The sequence below is a fragment of the Peromyscus maniculatus genome, chromosome 7, assembly GCF_049852395.1.
Source record: "Peromyscus maniculatus bairdii isolate BWxNUB_F1_BW_parent chromosome 7, HU_Pman_BW_mat_3.1, whole genome shotgun sequence".
Lineage (NCBI taxonomy): Eukaryota > Metazoa > Chordata > Mammalia > Rodentia > Cricetidae > Peromyscus > Peromyscus maniculatus.
In genome coordinates, this window is record NC_134858.1 from 4,613,537 (window position 1) to 4,636,991 (window position 23,455).

A 23,455-nucleotide genomic window follows, 5' to 3' on the forward strand; every position below is an offset into this window, starting at 1 on the left:
GTTTAGGAATTTTCTAATGCTGCCAGAAGCCTCCAGAGTCTGCTGGAGAGCTGGACTATTTCAGGTTCATTAAGAGGGAAACATAAACAGGAAAAAGCATCCAGCTGCTCTTGTGTATACGGCAACGACAGGATTCAGTCATCACTAGAAAAACAAACTTTCTCCTGACGGAGCAAAAATGGAAGCTGAGGAAATCTTTTGAAAACATTCATATTAGGACTTTTCCCAGTGTTCCCAACCTCGGGGCTCTTGTGGTCTCCAGTCTCTGTTTATAGAGTATGTTGTGTTCCACAGTAGTTGGTGAGTAAGGGGTCAACCTCTCCACACTACAAAATGCATAAATCAGAAACATTAGATAAACCATCTGACTTCTGGAGGGGACTCTCCAGTGTCAAGAATGACATTCCTCCTTTTCACAAAGTCCACACCAAAGACTTCCTTGGCTTCTGTTTTCCATGATCACCCTTCCTTCTTGAAAGCGCCCGCATTCTGATCTCCATGACACCACGCTAGCCCGACTCTCCCCAGCTCTTGTATAGGTCCTCTGGTCCTCCATGGCTTCTCTCACTCCTTGATTCCTAGGCCCACTTCCTCAGGCTGATTTGACTGTTCCTCTTTACACTATTCCCACAATTCTCTGTCCTCTGCTCCTGAGCCACCCATTCTGCATGGCTCCACAGTCCCTGCCTTTACTTCGCTCATTTCCCCCAGTAACATCTTCTTCAACATAAGAAGTCTAAAACCAAGATCCCTCGTGGTTGTTCTTTTCAACATGGCAATCACTGCCACACAGCAAGTCCTTGCCCTTCCTTCTTCATAGCCAGTTAGGTGCCTAGTACTGAAGATTTTGTCTTCAAGTGTCTTTCGTAGCTCTCTTTTGTGTGTAATATCAACAGATAAGCCATATCCTGATTATTACACCAATATCCTGGTTGCCCATACAGACCTCATCTGAGTAGTTAATTATCCCTGATCTCTTGTTCCTTCCCAGAATAATGACCTCAAGGTGCCCACCTGATCAAACATCTTCACTGTGTGTAGATGTGTATAAATGATTTTCTAGAGCTAAAAATAGTTGACTTAGTAGGTGAGAAAAATGGGGGAGCATGTGGAAGATAAGGCCAAGTAAGTTGTTTTATGAGTTTTTTAGATTTAACATCTTCTTTGACCAATTAATCCAATTCCTCTAGCTCCTCTTTGAGACCTGGCATTCTCTCTTCCACTTCATCCTATTGGTGAGGGTTTCCTCTGTCTGAGGTTTTGATTTGATTTTCAAACTTTTCATTTTGAGTTTTTAGTTTGGCTTTTCTTCAGAGATTCTCTTTATTAAATTATGTTTTCATATCCTGAATTGTTTTTATTTCATTCAACTGTTTGTGATTTTACAGTCCTCATTTAGGCATGTCTTCATATCCTCTTTGAGCTCCATGAACATATTTGTAATTGTTCTTTTGAAGTGATTTGTTGTGGGATATTTGTACACTATGTGAAAATGTATTTCTGTGATTAGTGTAATAAAAAGTTGAATGTCCAATAGCTAGGAAGAGGTTAGGAGGGACATATGGGGACAGAGAGGACTCTGGAAAGAAGGGCAGAGTCACCAGCCAGACAGGGAGGAAACGGGGTGCAAGATGGAAGAGAGGTAACACCTTGTGATAGGATGTAGATTAAAATAAATGGGTTAATTTAAGTTATAAGAGCCAGTTAGGAACAAGCCTAAGTTATAGGCTGAACTTTCACAATTAGTAAGAAGTTTCCATGTCATTATTTGGGAGCTGGCCATGGGACAGAAAAAGACCCATTACAATGACTGTCTTGTACATGACCTAATTTTCTTTTCTCGGAGACTATTACCATACTAATGTCTAGAAGAGACACATTGTCCTAGTTATTCATGCTTGTAATTTTGCAACAGGACCTAGGCATTTGGGTCTCTCTTTACTGTTACCCCCAGCTTGTCAAGTTGTACCAACTAAGAGGAATTTAGTATTCAGTCTTGGAGCAACTCAGTGTCGATACTCCAATGGAATGTCAGAAGTGGTACCAACTAAATGGGACTTAGTGTTCAGTCTAAGGGCAACTCAGTATTGATGCTTGAATGGAGTATAAGAAGTGGTCCAAGCTAAGCTAGGGATAAGTGAAGCTTCTAAGCCCAGGAAGAAACCTGTACAGTTAGAAAATTATTACAGCAGGAGTCTGGAGATGCTCTGGATTTGTCCTCAGGTGACAGAAATAGGTGGAGTGGATGTGAGAGTCTCGGTTCCTATCTAGAGAGGAGGGGCTAGTGGGCACAGAATGCATAGTTCTCCTGCAAGGTACAGGAATAGGTAGAGTTGGGATGTAAACTGGATTCCACACCTAGAGAGGAGGGGCAAATGCCAGGGCAATCTTGAAAGCCACAAAGGATTGCTAAAATTTGTGTTAAGAACAGGGACTCACACAGATGTGTGTGTGTGTGTGTGTGTGTGTGTGTGTGTGTGTGTGTGTGTGTTACTATAAATTGGCATTACAAACACATTGCAATTGAAGACTAGAGAATGGGTTGTGTGACATCAGTGGAGGCGCAGAAATAAGTCAGAAATCCGGTGCAATAGTGCTGTGGGATGTTCTGTATGGCAAACGTGTTAATAAATAAAACACTGATTGGCCAATAGCCAGACAGGAAGTATAGGTGGGACTAACAGAGGAAAACTGAGGAACAGGAAGGGAAGGGGGAGACTGCCTGTAGCTGCCGCCAGGACAAGGAAGATGTAAGGTACCAGTAAGCCACAAGCCACGTGGCAAAGTATAGATTAATAGAAATGGGCTGAATATAAGAGTAAGAGCTAGACAATGATAGGCCTGAGCTAATGGCCAAGCAGTTTAAATAATATAAGCGTCTGTATGTTTATTTTATAAGGGACTGCCGGGGCTTGGCGGGACCCGGAGAGGAAACTCTCCAGCTACACAATAGTTTTCAGGAGAGATGATGATGGTGAGGGCCAGGATCATAGTGAGAGATACAGAGAGAACTTGATAGATATGGGTTTGAGAATTAAATAAAAGATTCTGACATAAACAAGCTGAGATGAAATAGCCAAGGGGACCATTGAGAAAGGCCAAGGGTCAGATCACAAAAGGCCCAACATATCAAACCACTTATGGCATACTCGAATGTCTTGTAAATATCTGCATATAATCTAGAGCCACAGTTATAACCTTGCAATCCTGACCCGCAAAGAAAAAGAAAACATAAGCATAACGAATAATTTTTGTCTCAGAGCTCATTTCCTCCCCATTAGCACTCACTGCTGTATACCTGCTTAAAGGCCATCTCTTCCTTATCTCACAAATAAGTTTTAGGAGTTTGTCATGAGTCGAAGAGAATAAACTGTAATAAGAAAACTGAATGAAACCAATTTGGGAGAAGTCAGAAGGGCAAACAGGCTGTGTTCAAAACTTAATGCAAAACTTAAGTCATGAGCCGGTCCTGGAGGCTCTATATAGACAATCTATATGGAGCTCTTTCTTCTTAAAAATATTTCAGTTCTTGACACTGAATCCTCCCAGCAAACACAGATGCACTGTCCACATACTTCAGAAAGCATACCTTCTTACAACAGTGTGACACTCCCTTGTCTCCTTGGCTCTGATAATGTTGAGGCAGACATTATTGCCTTTGCTGTTTATTTCTTCCTTTTTTATATTATTTGCTTTGTCCAGATCACTTCCTCCATGTTTGAATGTAATTGACCCCCATAAACTCCTATTGCTTGCAAGATATAGGACTCTCAGCTACTTCTCCAGCACCATGTCTGCCTGCACACTGCCACTATAATGATAATGGTTTTCTTTATAAGAGTTGCCATGGTCATGGTGTCTCTTCACAGCAATAGAAACCTAACTAAGACACAGTTTCCCCCAAGACTGCCTGGTGATTTTAGTGTGTCTTGAACTCTTTTGATGTTTGATTTGTGCTGCTCTGTGTGGCTTTTCTTTTCTATTCTGCTAACCACGTGCTGAGCAACACAAGTATGTAGAAACTATCTTTGCTAAAAAGCTGACTTTGTAAGCCCTCACAGGACCTAAAAAGAGGAGAAAAGCCTGGCATCCCTGCCACCATTCCATGCCCACTTCCTGAACTCTGAGTCAGACCCCTGATCAGCCTGTACACAGGCATGCTAATCAAGCAAGGAATATCTGTCTGAAACTGGTTGTGCATACCTGAACTCATCCCCCTATGAGACTCAAGGGGTAGAGAGAAGGCCATGAAGCTTTTTACTCCCAGTTATTACAATACCCTCTTTTGCCTCTTAAACAGCCCCTGAAAGTCTGCTGTAAAGTCAGTGGGACTGATTCTAAATAGTGCACATAAATTATTCTTATGTCTTTTAATCTTCTAACAATACCAAAAATTTTTATTAATAGCTTTTTGGAAACTTTGACCTCCTGGATGCTGTACCTGGTTCCCCTTTCCCTTCTCTCTTTCCCCACATGGCCAGCTCAGTCTGGTCATGTCCATTCTAGACTCTTCCCATATACCCCTGCCTCTGACTACGCTTTCCCAGATATCTACAGTAAACTACTCCTCCACCATACCTAGGAGCAATCATGTCCTTTCCTTTCCTTTATATTCCTTTTTTTTTTTCATTCATCTGGTGCTAAAACCTTGGGAATGGCTTAAATGGCCCTCCCCCCACCCCCCAAACTCTGCTGCTGTGAGCCAAGCTGACAATCTGACTCTCCTAAGGTATGTATGGGTCATTTGCTTCTGCAGGCTTTTGCCACCCACCAAATTTAATTCTAGAGTCTGCCTCTTCAGCCACTTCAGCCCTCTACCTTATCTAATCTTCTGTCTCTCTTTGCCTGCTCAGTACATGTCCTGTCTCCCAGCTAGGCCCTTTGCCTGCCCACCTCATGGGCATATTCCCTGCAATGCCCTTCATGGCCCCGCTGCTTGACTGGAACCTCCAGCTCGCTCCTGCTACTCCTGCACAGTCTGAGAAGCCCCATTCCTGTCTCTCCAAATCCTGCCCATTCAGAATCATGGAACAAAGGGAAGGCACCAAACAGCCCAGTTTCTGTTCTTGGCGGCTGCAGCAGCTCCTCCCTTGAAGTTGCCAGCAGCCCAAGTTCCCGCCTAAAGCATTCAGCTTTTGGCCACACTTGGACACAAACCCAACATGTGGTGCCTGTCGCCACCCCTCACCTACAAGCTATATCATCTCCCTGCTTTAGTTTGGGCGTGTGGCTTCTCCAGCCTTGATCTCTGAAACTGGAGAACCTACCCAGGAGTCACTTTGCTCAAATAAACCTATTCTTCTACTTTTTCAGTTCTGCTTGATCTGGCTTACTGCATCCATGGAGAAACCCATCATTGGGGTACAGAAAACCTATTACCCACCACATGGGAAATTCTACTTATTAAGATACTTGTACCTATCCATCTATTTCCTCTTCCACCTGCTCTAACTGTTGGCATTCTGGCCTGCCCCTTGGGGATCTGCCCTGCAGCCTGATGCAAATCCTCTTTTAAGGAAAAACCCCTCCCTTCTTCCTCTTCCCCTTCCTCCCTTTCCAGCCATGAGGTGTGCACGCCTCTGCTTTCCCTCTTTCTCTCCTTCTTTACTTCTTCTTCTCTCCCTCTTTCCCTCTCCTCCTCTCTCTATCTTTCTATTATAATAAACTCTCTCTATGTGGATGCTGTGCCTGGGGTGTGAGTGACTTTCCAATATGCCTGGCTGCCTGCCACCAGGTCTACATGGTGTGTCTCCCTCACCCACCGGGGCACCGACCCTCCAAGGCCTCCTGTGCACCATATCATTACAATAGCCACTTGTGTCTCCCCTCTTCTACTGGGCACCACTATGGAGCTCTCCACTTTGTCTACTTTTACTAGAAAGCGACATTGGTGTGCCAGGAAAATTCCTGTCACCCTACCAGTCCTCCATCACATGGGAAAGAATGTGATTTGGGACATTTCTTAATGACAAGTCTCTCAGCCATAACACTTACCCACTCTGCTCCCTCATGGCTACTCTCAGTTCTTTCCAGGAGCTTCCTCATCTCCCCAGGAGCTCCTGCATGCTCCAGGCTCTGTGTCCTTTCCTCTCCTCTTCCCTCAGAGCTATCTGCTTTGTCTCTCCTTGTGCCCTCCTGGGCTCAGACTTTGCAAATTTCCTTGCCTGCCCCTAAGAGCTCCCTGCTGAGTCTCACTGCTTCTCTGCACCCTCCTGGCTTGGGTGACACTGGACCCCGGCTTTGGGTGGAGCTTACATTCCTAAGGTCTACTCAGGTTGTCTTTGCTCACTTTAAACTTTAGCTATTTGGATAAACTAAGCCATGCAAAAACAAAAACTAAGAACATTCATTTTGGGGGTCCCAAACTTTTTCTGTGACTCAAAGGCGTAAGTCTACTGCCTTTTCTACAATTTGGATTTCAGGATAGATTATAAACAGTGGGAATGCTAACATATTTAAAACTTTCTCCTCTTTTTATCAATTAAAACAAATTCTTGTAAGCTTCAGGAAATCAATTTGTATCTACCTCTCACAGCTAAAATAGACTCCAGATAAGTACTGTCAATCAATAGCCTATTTCTGAGGGTGGAATCTCTTTCTCTTTCCCTAGTCTTGGGACTCCCCTCCTCCAGCTACCAGGACCATAGACCTAAAAGTTTTAAATGTACACCCCCCAGAAAAAGTCCCCCTAAACTCCTTAACTTTATTTTTTGCCCCTAAAATATATCTGGTCCAGCCTATTTCCAATCAATCAAAGACTGCAAACTGTTCCAATTGCTGTCTGAATGTTCCTAGTTCCAAATGGTACTTCAGAGCCTGGACAGCAAGTGAAATAGCCTCTCTGTTGTGGATATCACTCTATATAAATAAAACACTGATTGGCCAGTGGCCAGACAGGAAGTATAGGCGGGACAAGGAGAGAGGAGAATTTTGGGAAGTGGAAGGCTGAGGGAGACACTGCCAGCTGCCGCCATGACAAACAGTGTGTGAAGACGCCAGTAAGCCACGAGCCACGTGGCAAGGTATAGATTTATAGAAATGGACTAATTTAAGCTATAAGAACAGTTAGCAAGAAGCCTGCCATGGCCATACAGTTTGTAAGCAATATAAGTCTCTGTGTTTACTTGGTTGGGTCTGAGCGGCTGTGGGACTGGCAGGTGACAAAGATTTGTCCTGACTGTGGGCAAGGTAGGAAAACTCTAGCTACACCTTTCTTTCCAGACTTGACCCAGTGATGCCCCAGTGTCGGCAGGAAGTAGTCATAGACACTCCTCTTCCTTCCTACTTTCCTCCACTTTCCCAGTCACTCACTGAGCCCTGTTAAGATCAGGAACTGTTGCAAACACAACTCACAGGAAAGAAGAGGATTGTGTTGCTCCTTATCATGTATATCAGCAAAAGGCTGGGACGGTTCAAACCCAGGACAAAACGAACTGCTGAGGTGCCTACTTAACATATCAAAGCTGGACCTGGCAGCCAGGTTCTCCTAGCATCCCTCAGTCGCTATTCTGAACTCCCCAGCCCAGGAGCTGGACTGCCCTTCCCCCAGAAGCTCTTCCCTGTATAATCCAGACATTTTGGTTCCCCACCCCTTTTAGACCTTTGGCCTCCTGGCTGCTGCACCTGATTCCCCTTCCTCCCCCCCCCCCACATGGCCCAGCTCAGCCTGGTCACGTCCACTCTGGACTCTCCCAGATGTCCCTGCCTCTGACTATGCTCTCCCACATATCTACAATAAACTTTCTCCTCCACCATTAAAAAAAAGTTTTATAAATAAACAGCAACTCATTTCTTTCTACATGTTGAATTCCAGGAATCTTAGGACCTCACAAATAGATCTCTGTATTGAGAGCACCTCCACACAGGCAGGGACAATCATGGGGACCGGATCATTTCCTCAAACAATTATGACTTCTTCGGGGACACTGTGCAGAACCAGAGTTGAGATGATGATCAACCAGACACTGTTGGATGAGAACTGCTTGATTATGAAGATGTCACACCCCTGTCCCTAGTACTTCCTCTGTTTAAACCTAAAGCTCATGCAAGTACCCCAAATATGGAATTAAATGCTCAGTTTCTGCCTTCTCAAAAGACCATTCTGATTAAATCTTTTCTTGAATTTTCACCTTTCTCTTCTTCATGATCCTTTGGGATGAGAAGTAAGACCTGCCATGCTGATGTCTCTGGAGTTACAGACATTTGTAAACCACCATGACGATATTGGTCACTGAACCTGGGTCCTCTGAAAGAACAAGGGTTTTAATCACTGAGCCCTCTTCACCTCCTTTTCCCCAGGAGCTTTTACAATTTGTTAGCTGTTGTAGTGTAGAGCCCCATTTCTCTCTGTCCCTGTACCCCAACTCCAGGCTTTGCCAGGAGCACCTGTCCTGGTCAGCCGAAACTCCTGCTGCAGCTGAGTAAGGGGTCCCCTCTGTTGCTGTGACTGCCACTCAAGGCCCAGAAGCTAAAATTCATGTCACTAAATTTTGGCTGTAACACAGTCCAGCCTCTTCCCTGACGTGTCCAAAGACTTCGTTTGCCAGTTCTTGTTTGATGAGCACAGCCAAGTTTCACAATGGTGTTATTTCTTAGCTGTGCCTCAGGCTTTGGCCTCCCTGACATGGATTCACTCAAGTCCTTCTGTAGCTGTTGCTATTTCTCCATGTCTCCCTGCAGTGTCTTTTGGATCAATTCAGCCATGGATAAGGTGGAGGCCTAGCAGGGGAGGGGAACCCTGGGTCTCAAACTCTAGAAAGCACCTGAGCTCTCCTTTCAGGCCATATGTTCTCCCTTCTACTTAACCAAAACCAGAGTCTTTAAGAGCAAAATAAAAGCAAAACTTGAAAACAGCAACAACAAAAGAGATAGTGAAAAAATAGAAAAATGCAGAGTCCAGAATAGTGCCTGACACACAGACACACAAGCCTTTAGTTGTCTTCTCTACTCCTTCCCCATGTAGACACACACACACACACACACACACACACACACACACACACACACACACACACAAACACAAACACACAGCCTTTAATTGCCTTCTCCTCTAGCTCCCCATGAGGTCATCCAGCTCTGGTTGTGGATCGCTTTCTCATAAACACAACAGAAGCTGAAATCTTAAATGTAGCTTTCCTCACATCTATAATTACAGAAAATGCATTTCAGAAACAAGAGAAAAGAAAGATTTTTCTCAATGTTCTTTCCTAGGAAAAAGTTTGAGTTTGGTGAGAACTGCCCAGTATAACTTGCTGTCAGAGCTAATGATTTGACTAAGAATTTAACTGAAAACAGCTCGACTCTTTCTTTAGAGATCCAGAGGTAGAATGGTCTTCTCAGAAGAGTCCTAGGGTCTCTCTAAGTATATTCTCTTTAGATAAAGATCTTTTCTCCTAATACTAAGATTTCATAAAGAAAGAAACAAAGTTGAGAAGGGATTTGTGGCACATTTGGAAAGCATTTATATTCTGGGGGAAAAAGTTAAGAAAAAATTACAGCCTTAGCTTTAGAAACCCAACCATGTGCCACACAGACCTCAGCAATTTCCTGTACATGACAGCTCACACCACACTGAGATGTCTGGCCTCTCAACAAGCTCTTACATCCCCAAGCATTTTCACCTGGCTCAAGTGACTTTAGTATGACATGCCAGAACAATTTCTTCTTCTGTGCTTTGCCTCTTCATAGGTTTCTGTGTGGGCCTGGGGACACTGTTCAGCAGTTAAAGGCACATACAGAGGACCCAAGTTCAGTCCCAGCACTCACACTGGGCAGCTCACAGCAGTTTGGAACTCTATCTCCCTCTTGTGGCCTCCCTAGGCACCTGCATCCATGTGTGCATGCAAATGTGTACATATACTTTTAAAAAATAATTTTTTAAAGTTCCTTTGAGATATCATCCCCAGGTAACAATGTGTAGGGAAATTCAACTCTTTGCTAGTCTGCACAAATGAATAAAACTTTCTGGATAATGGGGTTTGCCCCAATTACTAATTTTAGATATCCCTGAATTACAGGCAAGATAGTTCCCCAGCTGTCCTCTATTGACTAATTGGAATATTGTACCCACTTCCTGTTGTAAAGGTATTGCCTACCACAGCCTGGAAAATTTACTAATTATCCTGTATACATGACTCATCTACCTCTTCCTTTTACTCATTCACCTCATATCCTTGCTTGAATTTCTTCCTCATGTTTCTTCTTTAGGCTATTTCCTTTCTTGTTTCAAAACACTCCTTAAAACTCCTCACAGACTCCCCAGTCAAATCTTCCTCTAGTGATTCCAATGACCAATTAGAATGTGTGTCTACATGAAACATGAGTTGGTCTAGATTCTATTTCTAGCACAGAATTTGAGCCTGGAATACAGCTTAGAAACTATTTGGGGTGGTTCCTTCATTGTTCCAGAAGAAAACAGATATAGAGATCCTAACCCAGATTTAGAACAACTGTCTCCTGACTCCTACTTCAGTGTCCTTTTATACTCCACGACTATGGTAGTTATCTTCCTCTGTTAGCCTAGGTATGTTAACTTGGCCACACTGGCATAATTCAACCAGCTATGTGCTAATGTTACAATTTCTGTCTTCCATAATCTAGTCATCATTGATTCTGGGAAGTTACTTCATCTTTTAAAACTTTAGTTTCTCCAGTTTAGGGTATAGAGAGTAGCCACTGATAGATTCACAACATGCCCCGACGGTTGGGCATGCCCAGCGGACCTAGACACTTCCACCTAGCCATTTCCGGGCCAAAATAGCCACTTCTGGGTCAAAACGTCTTGTGTGACCAGGACCCCGTGGCTTTGCATGGTTGTGTAAAGCGTGCAGTGCAACCATGTGATCTACGTGCATGCGTGGAGTAGCCACATGAGCCTGTGTACGCAGGCACAGCCCAGCCTTTATAAGCCGGCGCCATATTCCTGGCTTCCCTCCTTATGCTTCCCTCCTTTCCGAAGGCCTGTCACATCTATCTCTCTCTCTTATCTTAATAAAACTCTTGTTAGTGGATCCTGTCATGTTTCGTGACATTTCCTCCCAGGGTAAGAGCGCCGCCAAATAACTAACAGCTGTTAGTTATTTAGCTGCGTTGTGTTCTTATCCTGCAAGGAAACGTCACGAAACATGGCGCTCCACTTTTAAAACTGGCTGGGGGCGTGGCCAGGTCATGTCACTACTCTACACGTGTGCATAGATCACATGGTCACGTACGTGACCATGTAACGTCACGGACCCTGATCACGCGAGACCCCTTGGCCCGGAACTTGCTAGGTGGAGATGTCCGGGTCTGCCGGGTAACCTAGCTACGAGAGACGCTTTGATCTGGAAATGGCTAGGCGGAAGTGTCCGCCTAGTAAATAAACCCTTCAACAGCCACCTCATGGGATCATTATGAGGATTCACCAAGATCATCTCTGTACCTGGCATGTAGTGTGGTCATAATATTAATGGTGGTATTGATGAGGATGGGTGTGGGTGAGGACAAAATAACCAGCTATTGTATCGTCTGTTTCTTCCTTGGCAGTCTCCTGTTCTTCTCTCACCTTCTTCTCTTCCTTCTGATACCTTCACAAGGGGCAGTTTGCATTCTGAATTTTGGCTTAAGGCCTGAAGGTCTAAAATCTATAATATTAGAATTAGCCTCTGAGAAGAGTAACTATGGCCCACCTATTTGAGATGGTATTATGAAACTCTAAGAGACAAAGAATTTTCATAGTTAAATCTAAACTGCAGGAGTAAAGTATAACTAAGTCTGTAGTTGTTAGGGGCCTTGAAGTACGGCTGGTTGGAGAAGGGAGAGCTAAGCCTGGACTTAATGACCAGATAAGATGTTTGGTGATGGACTGAGGGAAGATCTGAGGTCTCATGTGGTGGAGAAGGGGATGGGATATACTTAGACAATAGTTATTTCATGAGAGTAGCATGGCTGAAAGTATAATGTTACCACTGACTTTTGTGTTTTGTTTTGTTTGAGACAGAACTTCATTCTGTAACCCAGTTGGAAGAGGCAGTCCTGAAATTGAATTTGAAGGATATCTAGAACAGTGGTTTTCAGCCTGTGGATTGTGACCCCTTTGGAGTCAAATGATCCTTTCATTAGGGACTCCTAAGACCACCCTGCATATCAGATATTTACATTATGATTGATAACTGTAGCAAAATTACATTTATAAAGTGGCAATGAAAATAATCTTATGGTTGGGGGTGACCACAACATGAGGAGCTGTATTAAAGGTCACAGCAGTAGGAAGGTTGAGAGCCACTGATCTAGAAGTTATCCAGATGTAAAAATGACAGGAAGTATATCCAAGGTGGGAACACCGGCACAAAGAAAGGCAAGAAGAGTGAAGTTGTATGTTGGAAAGAGATGATTCACCATTTAGAAGACATGAGTAGAGAATGTGGAATGTACCAGGTCTTGGAGGGCAGTGGTTGCCGTGCTAATGGGCTTAGACAATAACCTAATGGTGATGAGGACTGTACAGCATTTGAGCCACGGAATGGTGTGCTCAGATTTGTTATTAAAGTAGATCAGATCTGGCCAGGCCCTAATGTGGATGGCACTTTAGTTACTGGGTGGAGAGGTCTATAGGCTAATGTTCAGTTGAAACCTCTAGCTTGCCCTGCAGGATCTGAACTGGAAAGCCCCATTTCTCTTTCTCTCTAAACCCCACCCACTCAGGGTCTCTGAACAAAGAAAGGACTCCAAAAAGCCCAGTTCCACATTCTTGGAAACTATTACGACTTCCTCCTCTGTTGCTGCAGCCCACCAAGTCCCCACCTAAGAGCTCCGCACAAACCAGCTTGTGGTGGACACATCATCACTCCTCACCTACAACCTATAAAGTCTTGCTGCTTTAGTTTGGAGGTGTGGCTTCTCCAGCCTCTGTCTCTGGGACTGGAGAACTCTCCTGGGAGTTGCTTTGCTCAATATACCTTAGAGTGCTGATGAAGAACAAGGTCATGACTTGGGAGGCCAGTGTGTGCTGGGACCCTTTACCATTTCAGGAGCATGGTGATGAAGATGATGGGTATAGCTTGAACAAACTGAATTGAAGGTACCCTGAAGTACTATCACTATTAATATTGCAAATGGTAGAAGTAATCACTTAATTTCTTCATGCCTTTACACATCAAGTTCTCATTGAGCTCTCTGATCTCACTCACCCAGCAGTCATTGCTCCTGTCCTTCTGCCCATGCTTTTACAGTGTGGCCTTGATCACCACCTAGCATACTCATTGTTTTTGTCAGCGATTAAACTTGCTTGACTTCTTTACTGTTATGGTTTGAACATAAAATGCCCCCACAGGCTCCTGAGTTTGAACACTTGGTCCCCTGCTGGTGTCACTGTTCTGAGAAGTTGCCTTTTGGAGTAGAGCCCAGCTAGAAGAAGCAGGCGGCTGGAGGTTGAGAGCCCAGTCCTGCTTCATTTGCTGTCCCTGGTGTGCTGAGCTGTGAGCAGTGGGAGCTGTCTTCACCATGCCTTCCTCACCAAGGTGGACTCTATCCTCTCAAACTGTATGCCCAAATAAATCCTTCCTTCCTCAAGTTGCTTCTTGTCTCATATTTGGTTGAGAAAATTACCTAATATGCACATGAAAATATAACCCTCCTAAGGTAAGACATTTTATGTTTCCTCCTATGTCCTTGTTACCTAGGAACTACTTGGCTTCTTATCATCCTTCAGGGAACATTTGAGGAGTGAGAGACAGGAAGGCTGGGTAGTTAAACATTAAAGAACATAGTAGTTGACTTCACAGTCGGCTGAGAGGGAGCTGAGAAGCTGGCTCCCTACAGACAGTGACTTCTATGGAAGTTCCCAGTCTTGTTGACTTTAGTTCACTCTGGGTGCCTCTTCCCTCCTTCCTTTCCTCTCAGGCAGGCCTCTCCCTTCCTTTCCAGTCTATTTAGTTTCACAATTTTATAATGACTGTGGTCCTGATTCCAGCAAAGGCAAAACCTCTGGGAATCTAACCTATAGTTTCAGAGTACATAAACAGATACCCTGGTCAACTCTTGGTTATTTTATTTATTTATCTTTTTTTTTTAAACATCTGGGCATATTGGAGTTAAGTAAACAAAAAAAGTATACCATTTGTTTGGAATCGGAGTAACTGGTCTTCAGATTTTACAACATAGCTGGTAGAAGAAAAGAATGTGTCCACTTAGAACATAAAAATGAGTTTTAAACAAGCAATTTTGACAGATAATGTTTTTTTTTCTTGTGTTTCTTTCTCTCATATGTTTCAGGAAAAAAACAAAATTGCCTTTTCAAATGAGTGTTTTTACATGTGCCTTTGACTCTACCTCCTAATCCCCGAGTACTACAATGTTCATGGTTCCAGGTCTTGACTGTTGGAAGGGGGCCCTTGCCTCCGGGCTCTGCTCCTGCCCCATTCTACTTTCCGACACAGAACATTGATTATGATTATTGTGTCTTCACCTTCACGGAAGTCCTCTACAGACACGCTAATGTGCCAGAAGATGAACCCACAGCAAAGTGGTTAGTAGAACTTCGTACCAGTGATCAATATACTACTTAGCACATTACACCATTCAGAAATCTCTTTTTCTTTCCTGTAGTCTATGGAATCCAATACTAACCCATTTCAATGTTATTTGAAGTACTCTATAATTTCATGCAACATGCTTTTGTTAAGCTCATTGCCTCATACTTTATGCTCCTCCTATTATTTAGTTTATGAAGAAGGGTCATGCCAGAAGCTTGTTTACCTGGGCAGCAGGTGTCCCTTCCCCATGTGTGGCATTCACATCCCTCACTGAATGACCATGGCCATGAACTTCAGCACAACAGAGATTAATCATGTTGAAAAGTTGAAAAGCAGGTACCATCTGGCTCAGAGCACAAATCATTTAAAAAGTTGAAACATATTTTTTCTTTAAGCCAAGTCGCAAATTCTTCAAATCAAACTGGTATCCTGTAATAGCTCATCCATACTAATACTTCTTGTCTCCTGAGTTCACTGTGGGCACTTACACTAGCACCTTGAGGCATGTTCCCATTGTGTAACATTCCAGGTCCACCTTCCTATTTCATTCTAAATAGAATGAAATTAGTTTAATTATTTTTTAAATTATTTATTTATTTATTTTGTGTGCATTGGTGTTTTGCCTGCATGTATGTCTGTGTGGGGTGTCAGATCCACTGGAACTGGAGTTACAGACAGTTGTGAGCTTTTATGTGGGTGCTGGGAATTGAACACTGGTCCTCTGGAAGAGCATCCAGTGCTCTTAACCACTGAGCCATCTGTTGTGGGACGGTCTGTATGTCAAATTGCTCTGATTGGTCAATAAATAAAACACTGGTTGGCCAGTGGCCAGGCAGGAAGTAGGTGGGACAAGGAGAGAGGAGAATTCTGGGAAGTGGAAGGCTGACGTGGAGAGACACTGCAGCTGCCGCCATGACCAGCAGCATGTGAAGATGCCGGTAAGCCACCAGCCACGTGGCAAGGTATAGATTTATGGAAATGGTTAATTTAAGCTATAAGAACAGTTAGCAAGAAGCCTGCCACGGCCATACAGTTTGTAAGCAATATAAGTCTCTGTGTTTACTTGGTTGGGTCTGAGCGGCTGTGGGACTGGCGGGTGACAAAGATTTGTCCTGACTGTGGGCAAGACAGGAAAACTCTAGCTACAGCCATCTTTTCATCCTCCACTATTCCATTCTTAATTTAACCAGTATAACTCCTATGCATATTATGACTATAATTAGACAGCTCCTTCTGTATACATTTCGCTTCTCTGTCCAGTTATAACCCACTCCTTTGTCTTTTTGCTTACAAAGGGCGCTGCTTACCTTCTGAGAACAGGCGACAATCAGACTTGAAGAACAGAGAACTGTGTGTGCTTTCTGTTGATGGGGAGAGGAGCTCTCTTTTCCACTCCTGGTTTCCACAAGGAAGAGTTTCCCTTGAACTCTACAAGTTCCTTAATGTTCAGCTTTCTTCTCCTAAAGTATTGACCTACTTGGTGAGTGACAGCTTTGGGTCCATGTTTCTTACCTGGTGGCATTAACTACCAGTGGTCCTGGTGTTACACTTTTGGTCTTTCTTCACGCCCACTCCACTTTGACCATGAGAAACTAAGGTCTGAAGTGTCTACTTTGAAGACTCAGACCCTGCTTGTCTGTTCCAAGGACTAGACTATGAAGAAGAGAACAGGTAGGCCACGTTAGCTTTCATACTGCATGTGGGATAGCTAATCTTGGTTGTCAGCTTCACTACTTTGGGGATAAACTAAAACCCAAATAGCTGGGCATACTTTGAGAGATTTCCTTGACTGGGTAATTTGAGATGGGAAGACTCATCCTAAATCTAGACCACACCTTCTGGTGGCAGTCCACAATAAAGAACATGGGAGGAGGGAGCTTTTGCTTCCTGCCTACGTGCTCCCATTCTTGCTGGCAAGTTCATCTGTTCTGTTGCTGAGGAATTTCTTCACTGGTGTTAGAACTGATTACTACAGGATTTCAGCATAGATTGAAAACAAGCAGCTCTCTAGGATTTCCCTAGGACTCCAGCACCAGATTGGAATGGCTGAGACATCTAGTTCTGTTAACTGAACAACCACCAGATCTTTGGCCTTTACTTCAGGAGACAACCAATGTTGGACTACTCAGATTACAGCCGGTAAAGCCACACTAGTAAACCCATGTTTATATATGTCCATTCTATCAGTTCTATTCCACTAGAGAATCCTGACCAATACAATTCGAATAAAGTTGATGTATAGCTTAACCATTTTAAAAAACCTTACTCCTCAATTTGTTCAGAAATCTGGTCAGTGCTAATTTATTGGATGCCTTGATCATCATATTTTCTACAGTTTATCAAATGTTTAAGGCTGCAGTTCTGTGAGGATCATCCTCTACCCTCTATGGCACACTCAGAGACTGACACACGGCAGTATTTAGTTCATATTTCTTGGGCTGAATGAGTCAGATGTGCAAACGGTACAGAGGAAAGTTGTGGTGATATTGTGTTCCCCAAAATATTGTGCACCCTAATAAACTTATCTGGGGTCAGAGAACAGAACAGCCACTAGATACAGAGGCCAGAAAATGGTGGCACACACACCTTTATTCCTAGCATTTCAAAGGCAGAGATCCATTCGAATCTCTGTGAGTTCAAACCCACACTGGAAACAGCCAGGCATGGTGACTCATGCCTGTAATCTCAAGAAGTGATGGCAAGAAGCTATAAGGTGTGAGAACCAGGAACTAGCCTGGTTAAGCTTTTAGACTTTTAGCAGCATTTCGGCTGAGATCCATTTGGATGAGGACTCAGAGGCATCCAGTTTGAGCAAACGGGATCAGCTGAGGAATTGGCAAGGTGAGGTGGCTGTGGCTTGTTCTCTCTCTCTGATCTTTCAGCGTTCACCCCAATACCTGGCTCCAGGTTTGTTCTTATTAATAAGACCCTCTAAAAATTCATGCTACAGAAAATGGGCTGTCCTGTTGAGTCTAATGGGCCAGCATCTATTTGTGCAGTTTCTTGTTTGTATACTCTCAGAATTAATATCAGCGAGTCAGAGTTCCTTTGAAGCAGGACCTATGTGATGAAAGGATGGTGAGGTGACCAAGCTGACAGCTGCACACTGGCGATCTCTTATGCAGAGGTAGATGGATTTCATGCAGTCCTAACGCCAAGGACTTTGCCAGTCTGTGAGGATATAAGAGACCACGTTAGCATCAGTATTTCAATCTTATCAGTACCAGGTTCCCCACCTCCTCACTCAGTGTATTAGTACTCTTCTTGTCCTTCTGATCACACCCAACAAAAGCAATTTAAAGGAGAAATGGTTTATTTTAGCTCACAGTTTGAGCGTACAGTCCATCATTTCAGGGAAGGTACGACGGCAGGATCTAGAGGCAACTGATTCTATTGCACCCATAGTCAGAAATCTGGGAGATGTTGGTGCTCAGTTGCATTCTTCTTTCTGTGTTCAGTCTGGCACCCCAAGTCATGAAAAGTCCTGCCTACATTTCCTCATCAGTTAAACCTTCCTGGAAACATCACCATAACCCACGCAAAGATGTTTCCATGGTGATTCTAAATCTTGTCAAGTTGACACCAGGCATCCAGACTCCTCCTGTTTGGCGTATTTATCACAGGTGCTCTTGGACAGATCCTCTTGCGCACTGATGTGGCTAGCTCAAAGGAACCCGTGCCGTGTTCTCTGCTGCTGTTGCCCTACGTGGAAAAGCCGACTTTTGCATGCGGATGCTGACTTTCAGTGTTCCATCACTAATCCTCAAGTTGTCAGAGCAGGACTTTGTCCTTCAGTGCGGAAACAGTGCATGTTGTCCATAAAACACTGTAGAGAGGAGAGTGAAGATCAAAAGGATGGCAGACCACACTGCAGTTCTCTCAGAGTGATGTAAGTCTTTTGGGGCCAACTGAAGAAGAAATTTTTAAATTTAAAAGTATTTAGTTTAGTCTTGGATTCAGCTGAGAGTGTCTATGCGTGGCCTGGAACTCAGGCTGTGTCTAAGATGGAGCACAATATTAACTGAATTTTCACTGCCAGTCTCCCCTCCAGTTTTGTCAGCCGGTTTAAAGCCCCTGTAACTGGCTCATATTTAGCTTTGCAGTTAATTATAAGCAGCTTAGCTGCCCTTGTCACTTCCCAGGAAGCCAGCAGGGCTTCATTTAAATCTAGGCACAGAATCAGCCCTTGGAAGTGAGTTGTAAGTTAGAGTCACAGCGCTTGAACTCTGCTTCTTTTACAGCTGTGACTCCCCCCACCAGGGAGGACTGACCACGGATCACACTGCTTGCCTCTGAGGAAGCTGAGCTGATTCCTCAGGTGACACCTGTAAACAGATGGCTGCAGAGGGCTCCTTTACTCTTTCCTACACCCTGCAGCCCCTTTCTATCAGTGGATGAAGGAACAAACAGCAATACATGCATACTTTGGAGTGAGCCCCAGAATAACAAGGAATAAAGCACCAATACCTACTATACGGTGATAGGTATCCAAATATAACACAAAGTTTTTAAAAAAAACAGACACATAAAATTCCATCCACATGAGCTCCCCAGAAGAGATAAATTTCATAAAGACAGAAGGCAGATGTTTGATTGCCAGGGCCTGGTGAGAGGAATTGTGTGACAAGACCATTTACTTGGTCCTGGGTTTTCTTTTGGGAAAATGAAGATAGTGTGTGTCTTAGTTCGGGTTCCTATTGTTGCTGTGAAGAGACACCATGATCATGGCAGCTCTTATAAAGGAAAACATTTGATTGCATGGCTTACAGTTTCAGAGGTTTAGTCCACTATCATCATGGTGGGACATGGCAGCGTGCCGGCAGACATGGTGCTGGAGAGGTAGCTGAGAGTGGAGAAGAAGCTGCATCATGATCCTGCATGCAACAGGAAGTGGTCTAAGACACTGGACATGGCTTGGGCATATATAAGGCCTTAAAGCCCTCCTCACAGTGACACACTTCCTCCAACAAGGCCTCGTCTCTGAACAGTGCCACTCCCTTTGGGGCCATTTTTTTTCAAACCACAATAGTGAGTTTCTCAGTACAGATGTATAAATGTCACACAATTACACCATTTAAAATTGCAAAATTTACTATATGTGAATTATATCTCAATTTGTAAAAAGCAATGTAAAAATTAAGTTTGTGAAACCAAATTTGTATGTTTCTTTTTTTTTTAAAGATTTATTTATTTATTACATGTACAGTGTTCTGCCTGCTTGCATGCCGACAGGCCAGAAGAGGGAACCAGATCTCATAACAGATGGTTGTGAGCCACCATGTGGTTGCTGGGAATTGAACTCAGAACCTTTGGAAGAGCAGCCAATGCTCTTAACCTCTGAGTCATCTCTCCAGCCCCGAAATTTGTATGTCTCAATAGTGATCTCCAAAGGTCATTAGCAATGTACTCTGGCACCAGCAAGGTGTACACATTGAGCTTTTACCGTATGCCAACAACACCATGGTAGAAAGGCCTCAGTCGTTAATAGTTCTTTGGCTATTTCCTTCTTGTTTCTTCTTCCTCCTCTTGTCTGTGCTGTTCTTTGTGTACAGTTTCTCTTACTCTGTGTCGTGATTTAAAAAGTCTATAGTGCTTCTTACACTCTGGAGACAGGTAGGTGACCAGTAGCCTTTTAGAAACAAACTGAGAGGGTGTCATGTGACATTAGAATTGTGCTACCACAAACGTAGGAACCACAGAATCTAAGTGAGAAACTTAGAGATGCCTCCCAGCTTTTCAAAGGGTCCATGGTATTATTGATACTTTAATCTTTTGGCCATCAGAAAAGTGAGACATGTATGTATGCCTGCCTGTATGTGTAGGTACCACATGCCATGCCTGGGACCCATGGAAATGAGAAGTGGGCTTCAGATCCCCTGAAGCTGGACTTATAGATGTTTGGGAGCCACCATGTGGGTGGGGGAAATCAAACCAGTGTTGTTTTTAAACTAAATCTCAATCTTATGATTTTACCAATAAAGACTCAGGAGTCAGATGCTGAAGTGAAAACCTGCTAGCTCAGAGAGGCTGAGGAGCAACCAGCTGACCTTCCTCCTTAGCCAGCATCTCAGAAAGAGAGCTTCTCTTCCACAATCTCAAACCAAAGAGGCCTGCCAACTCAAAGTCCCTCCTCATTACTTCTGTTCCTTTTCCTGCTCATTCTCTTGACTCCCTTTACTTTCTATGACTACTTCCTGTCAACTAGTTGCTGACTCTGCCTCCTGACCTAAGACTGACTTTATTTAATTAACCCAATCTCAGGGTTTACAGTGTGATCAAATATCCCACAACAAACCAGGGTCCTCTGCAAGAGCAGCAAGTACTCCTAACCACTAAGCCATCTCTCCAGGCCCAGCAATACATTTTTTATGGCATCTAGCTTATGAAACTTTGTTATAGTGACCCTACAAACTAATATTATTATTTATTTGTGTAAAAAATATTATTTATTATATCCCACGAGCTTGCCATTCTTTATACTATCAGGCATAGAACATTATAGAATGCACACATTCAACATTCAAAACCCAAACTTGAAGTGAATGATACTAAGTGAACAAGATAATCACCCCAGCCTCGCTACATCTGAGTTCCAGCTCCTACTGTGAATGTACTCCTCAGTGTGCTCACTAATGTGTGGGTTCACTACAGCAGAGAATTCATACAGTGATTTCGACATTGCTTAGTTTTCCCTCGGCATAGTCAGCACTCCTGTTCTCAGTAACTCTTAAGCACAGCAACCAGTGTGGGCCCTGATTCAAGACCTAATTCTTGCTTATAAGGAGGGGATCCAAATGAGCTAGGATACATCTATGTTGGTTGCTTTTGGATAATTATTTAAATGAAAACACACACACACACACACACACACACACACACACACACACACACACACACACACACACACATGCCTCTCTAGGGAAACTCAGACCCCTCAAGAGCACAGGAAAAAACTCCCAAGAATTCTCAAGCCCTCCCTGAGAACTAGGCTCCTTCCTTTTGTTTGAGCTCATGGAACAGAGCTACATCCAGCAGTCCCATTCTGCTTTGCTTTTCTGGGATACAGTTCATTCTTCTAGTCCTATTTCCCTTCCCAAAGAAGCTGCAAGATGCTGGAATTGCTCTTTCTGAGCCAGCTTAGTGCTTCTGGGGTGCTAAAAATAGGATCTATGGAAAGGATTTTAATCCAGTGTTCTCATGACCTAGTGCAAAGGTGTTAAAAAAAAGTAACTCCTGTTAACTAAGCATGTGAACTGAGAACAGGCCAGTAAGAGACTAACAGGAAAGGCTGATTTGCATAAATCGAAAAAATCCAGCAATGTAAACCTAGATGGCTGTGGTCTTACTTCCCAAAACGCTGGAGCAGGAACTGGAAAGCCAGCAAACCACTTCTCATGGTCTATAATTTGGAGGAGGGAGAACCAGAAGCCCTGTGTTTGGACACCTTTGCTCAATTATGCTATAAGCACATTTTGTTTTCAGATTTCTGGGAAAATAGCACTCTCCAAAATAAAGTCAAGATGGATTATGCCCCAAGGTGACTGGATAATAACTAAGAACCTTCATCCAAGGTTTATCATATAAACAAATAACACAATTGCTGAAACATAATAAATTTATTCCACCAGAGCTTGGGACAAGCAGACTTGGAACACAGTGACTTACTTACCCCTTACTCTAGCTCTTTGTATAGTGTCACATTTCAGGACAGGATGACAGAAGCAATGTCTCCACACTTAGCCGCTTCCCCTAGGTTACTTCAAATGGTTTGTTCTGATTTTTTTTTTTTTTTTTAATTTTTGAAACAAGGTCTTAGTAGCCCAGGCTGGTCTCAGATTCACTATGTGGCTGAGGATGACCTTGAATTCCAGGTCCTCCTGCCTCTACTTTGAAAGTGTTGGGAGAAGCTACCCCATCTGGCTTATCCCAAAGCAGCCTTTTAAAGTGCCATAAGGAAGTATTGTCTCCCAGGTCTAATGGCAATGTGCATGTGTGTGCCAGAGTGTATGTACACTATGTTTGTGCACCTCGTGAATGTAGGTGCCTGTGGAGCGAGAAAGAGGATGGGATCCTTTGGAACTGGAGCCTCATGAGGTGGGTGCTCAGAACCAAAGCCAGGTCTTCTGCAAGATGAACCAGTGCTCGTAACCATCTCTTGAGCCATCTCTCCAGTTCCCCAAAGTAACGTCCAGATAAGCCACCTACGCTCACTGCCTCTCTCCTACACAGACTAAAGAATTGTGGTATTGGGAAAGAAAAGTAAATCTGAATCCTGGAAGCCTAAGAGGAACAAGCTATTATATTTTCTTCACTGGATTTTTTGTGAGAAACTTGGAAAACTGTTTCGGTTTCTTGGATACCTAAAACTATTTGAAATTGACAATATTGATCATATTTGATATACTTAAAATGGTAATCTCATACAACTGTTCTAACATGTACATCACACAGTACAGGAATTAGCAGAAAAGCAAGCAGCAACATCTCTCTGGGTTAAAAGAAGCCCATGGGGTTCTTGGAGTATGAAGTTCACCAGTGAAATTCACTAGGAAAGACGCAGTAGGGCAGAGTGGAAGGACAGAGCCAGGGCCGTGGGCCTGGTCCAGTGCGTGTTTAGGACAGGGTACCCATGGCAGTTTCAGCACCAACTCTTCAGAAAAGAACTGATTTGTAAGAAGCTGGAAAGCAGTATGCCCAACTGCCGATACAAATTAGAAAGGCACCATGGGGTGTCCTTGACTGTTCTGCTTTACTCAACCCTGAGGTGTTGTCTACTGTCGAGGCACATCCTTGCAGGATGTGAGTCACACTGTTTTGTTCACTAGCCTCTTTTATGTGCTATCATAATGGAATGGGCTAGCCCCAAGACAGCAAGATTACATCTGTTTCTCAGACTGGTAATGAGCAATGTTCTATCAATATGTCACTCCCACATTCAGTCTCCT

General features: G+C 43.6%; 1 protein-coding gene across 1 annotated transcript; it reads left to right on the forward strand.

Annotated features, from left to right (window-relative positions):
- Window positions 1-11,282: 11,282 nt before the first annotated feature.
- On the forward strand, window positions 11,283-18,931 carry LOC143274174 (uncharacterized). The gene is made up of 5 exons (XM_076575614.1): window positions 11,283-11,422; window positions 14,251-14,503; window positions 15,806-15,990; window positions 18,134-18,399; window positions 18,752-18,931. Exons 2-5 carry the CDS (start codon window positions 14,425-14,427, stop codon window positions 18,804-18,806), a joined length of 585 nt encoding a protein of 194 aa, XP_076431729.1. The 5' UTR covers window positions 11,283-11,422; window positions 14,251-14,424; the 3' UTR covers window positions 18,807-18,931.
- The last annotated feature ends 4,524 nt before the right edge of the window (window positions 18,932-23,455 follow it).

Bases quoted from the DNA above. Each gene is read 5' to 3' on its own strand.
- LOC143274174 (XM_076575614.1), top strand. From the start codon at position 14,425: ATGATTATTGTGTCTTCACCTTCACGGAAGTCCTCTACAGACACGCTA. The intron at 15,991-18,133 runs GTGAGTGACAGC...TATTTATCACAG, and splicing joins CTAAAGTATTGACCTACTTG to GTGCTCTTGGACAGATCCTC. The intron at 18,400-18,751 runs GTAAGTCTTTTG...CTTCTTTTACAG, and splicing joins TGCAGTTCTCTCAGAGTGAT to CTGTGACTCCCCCCACCAGG.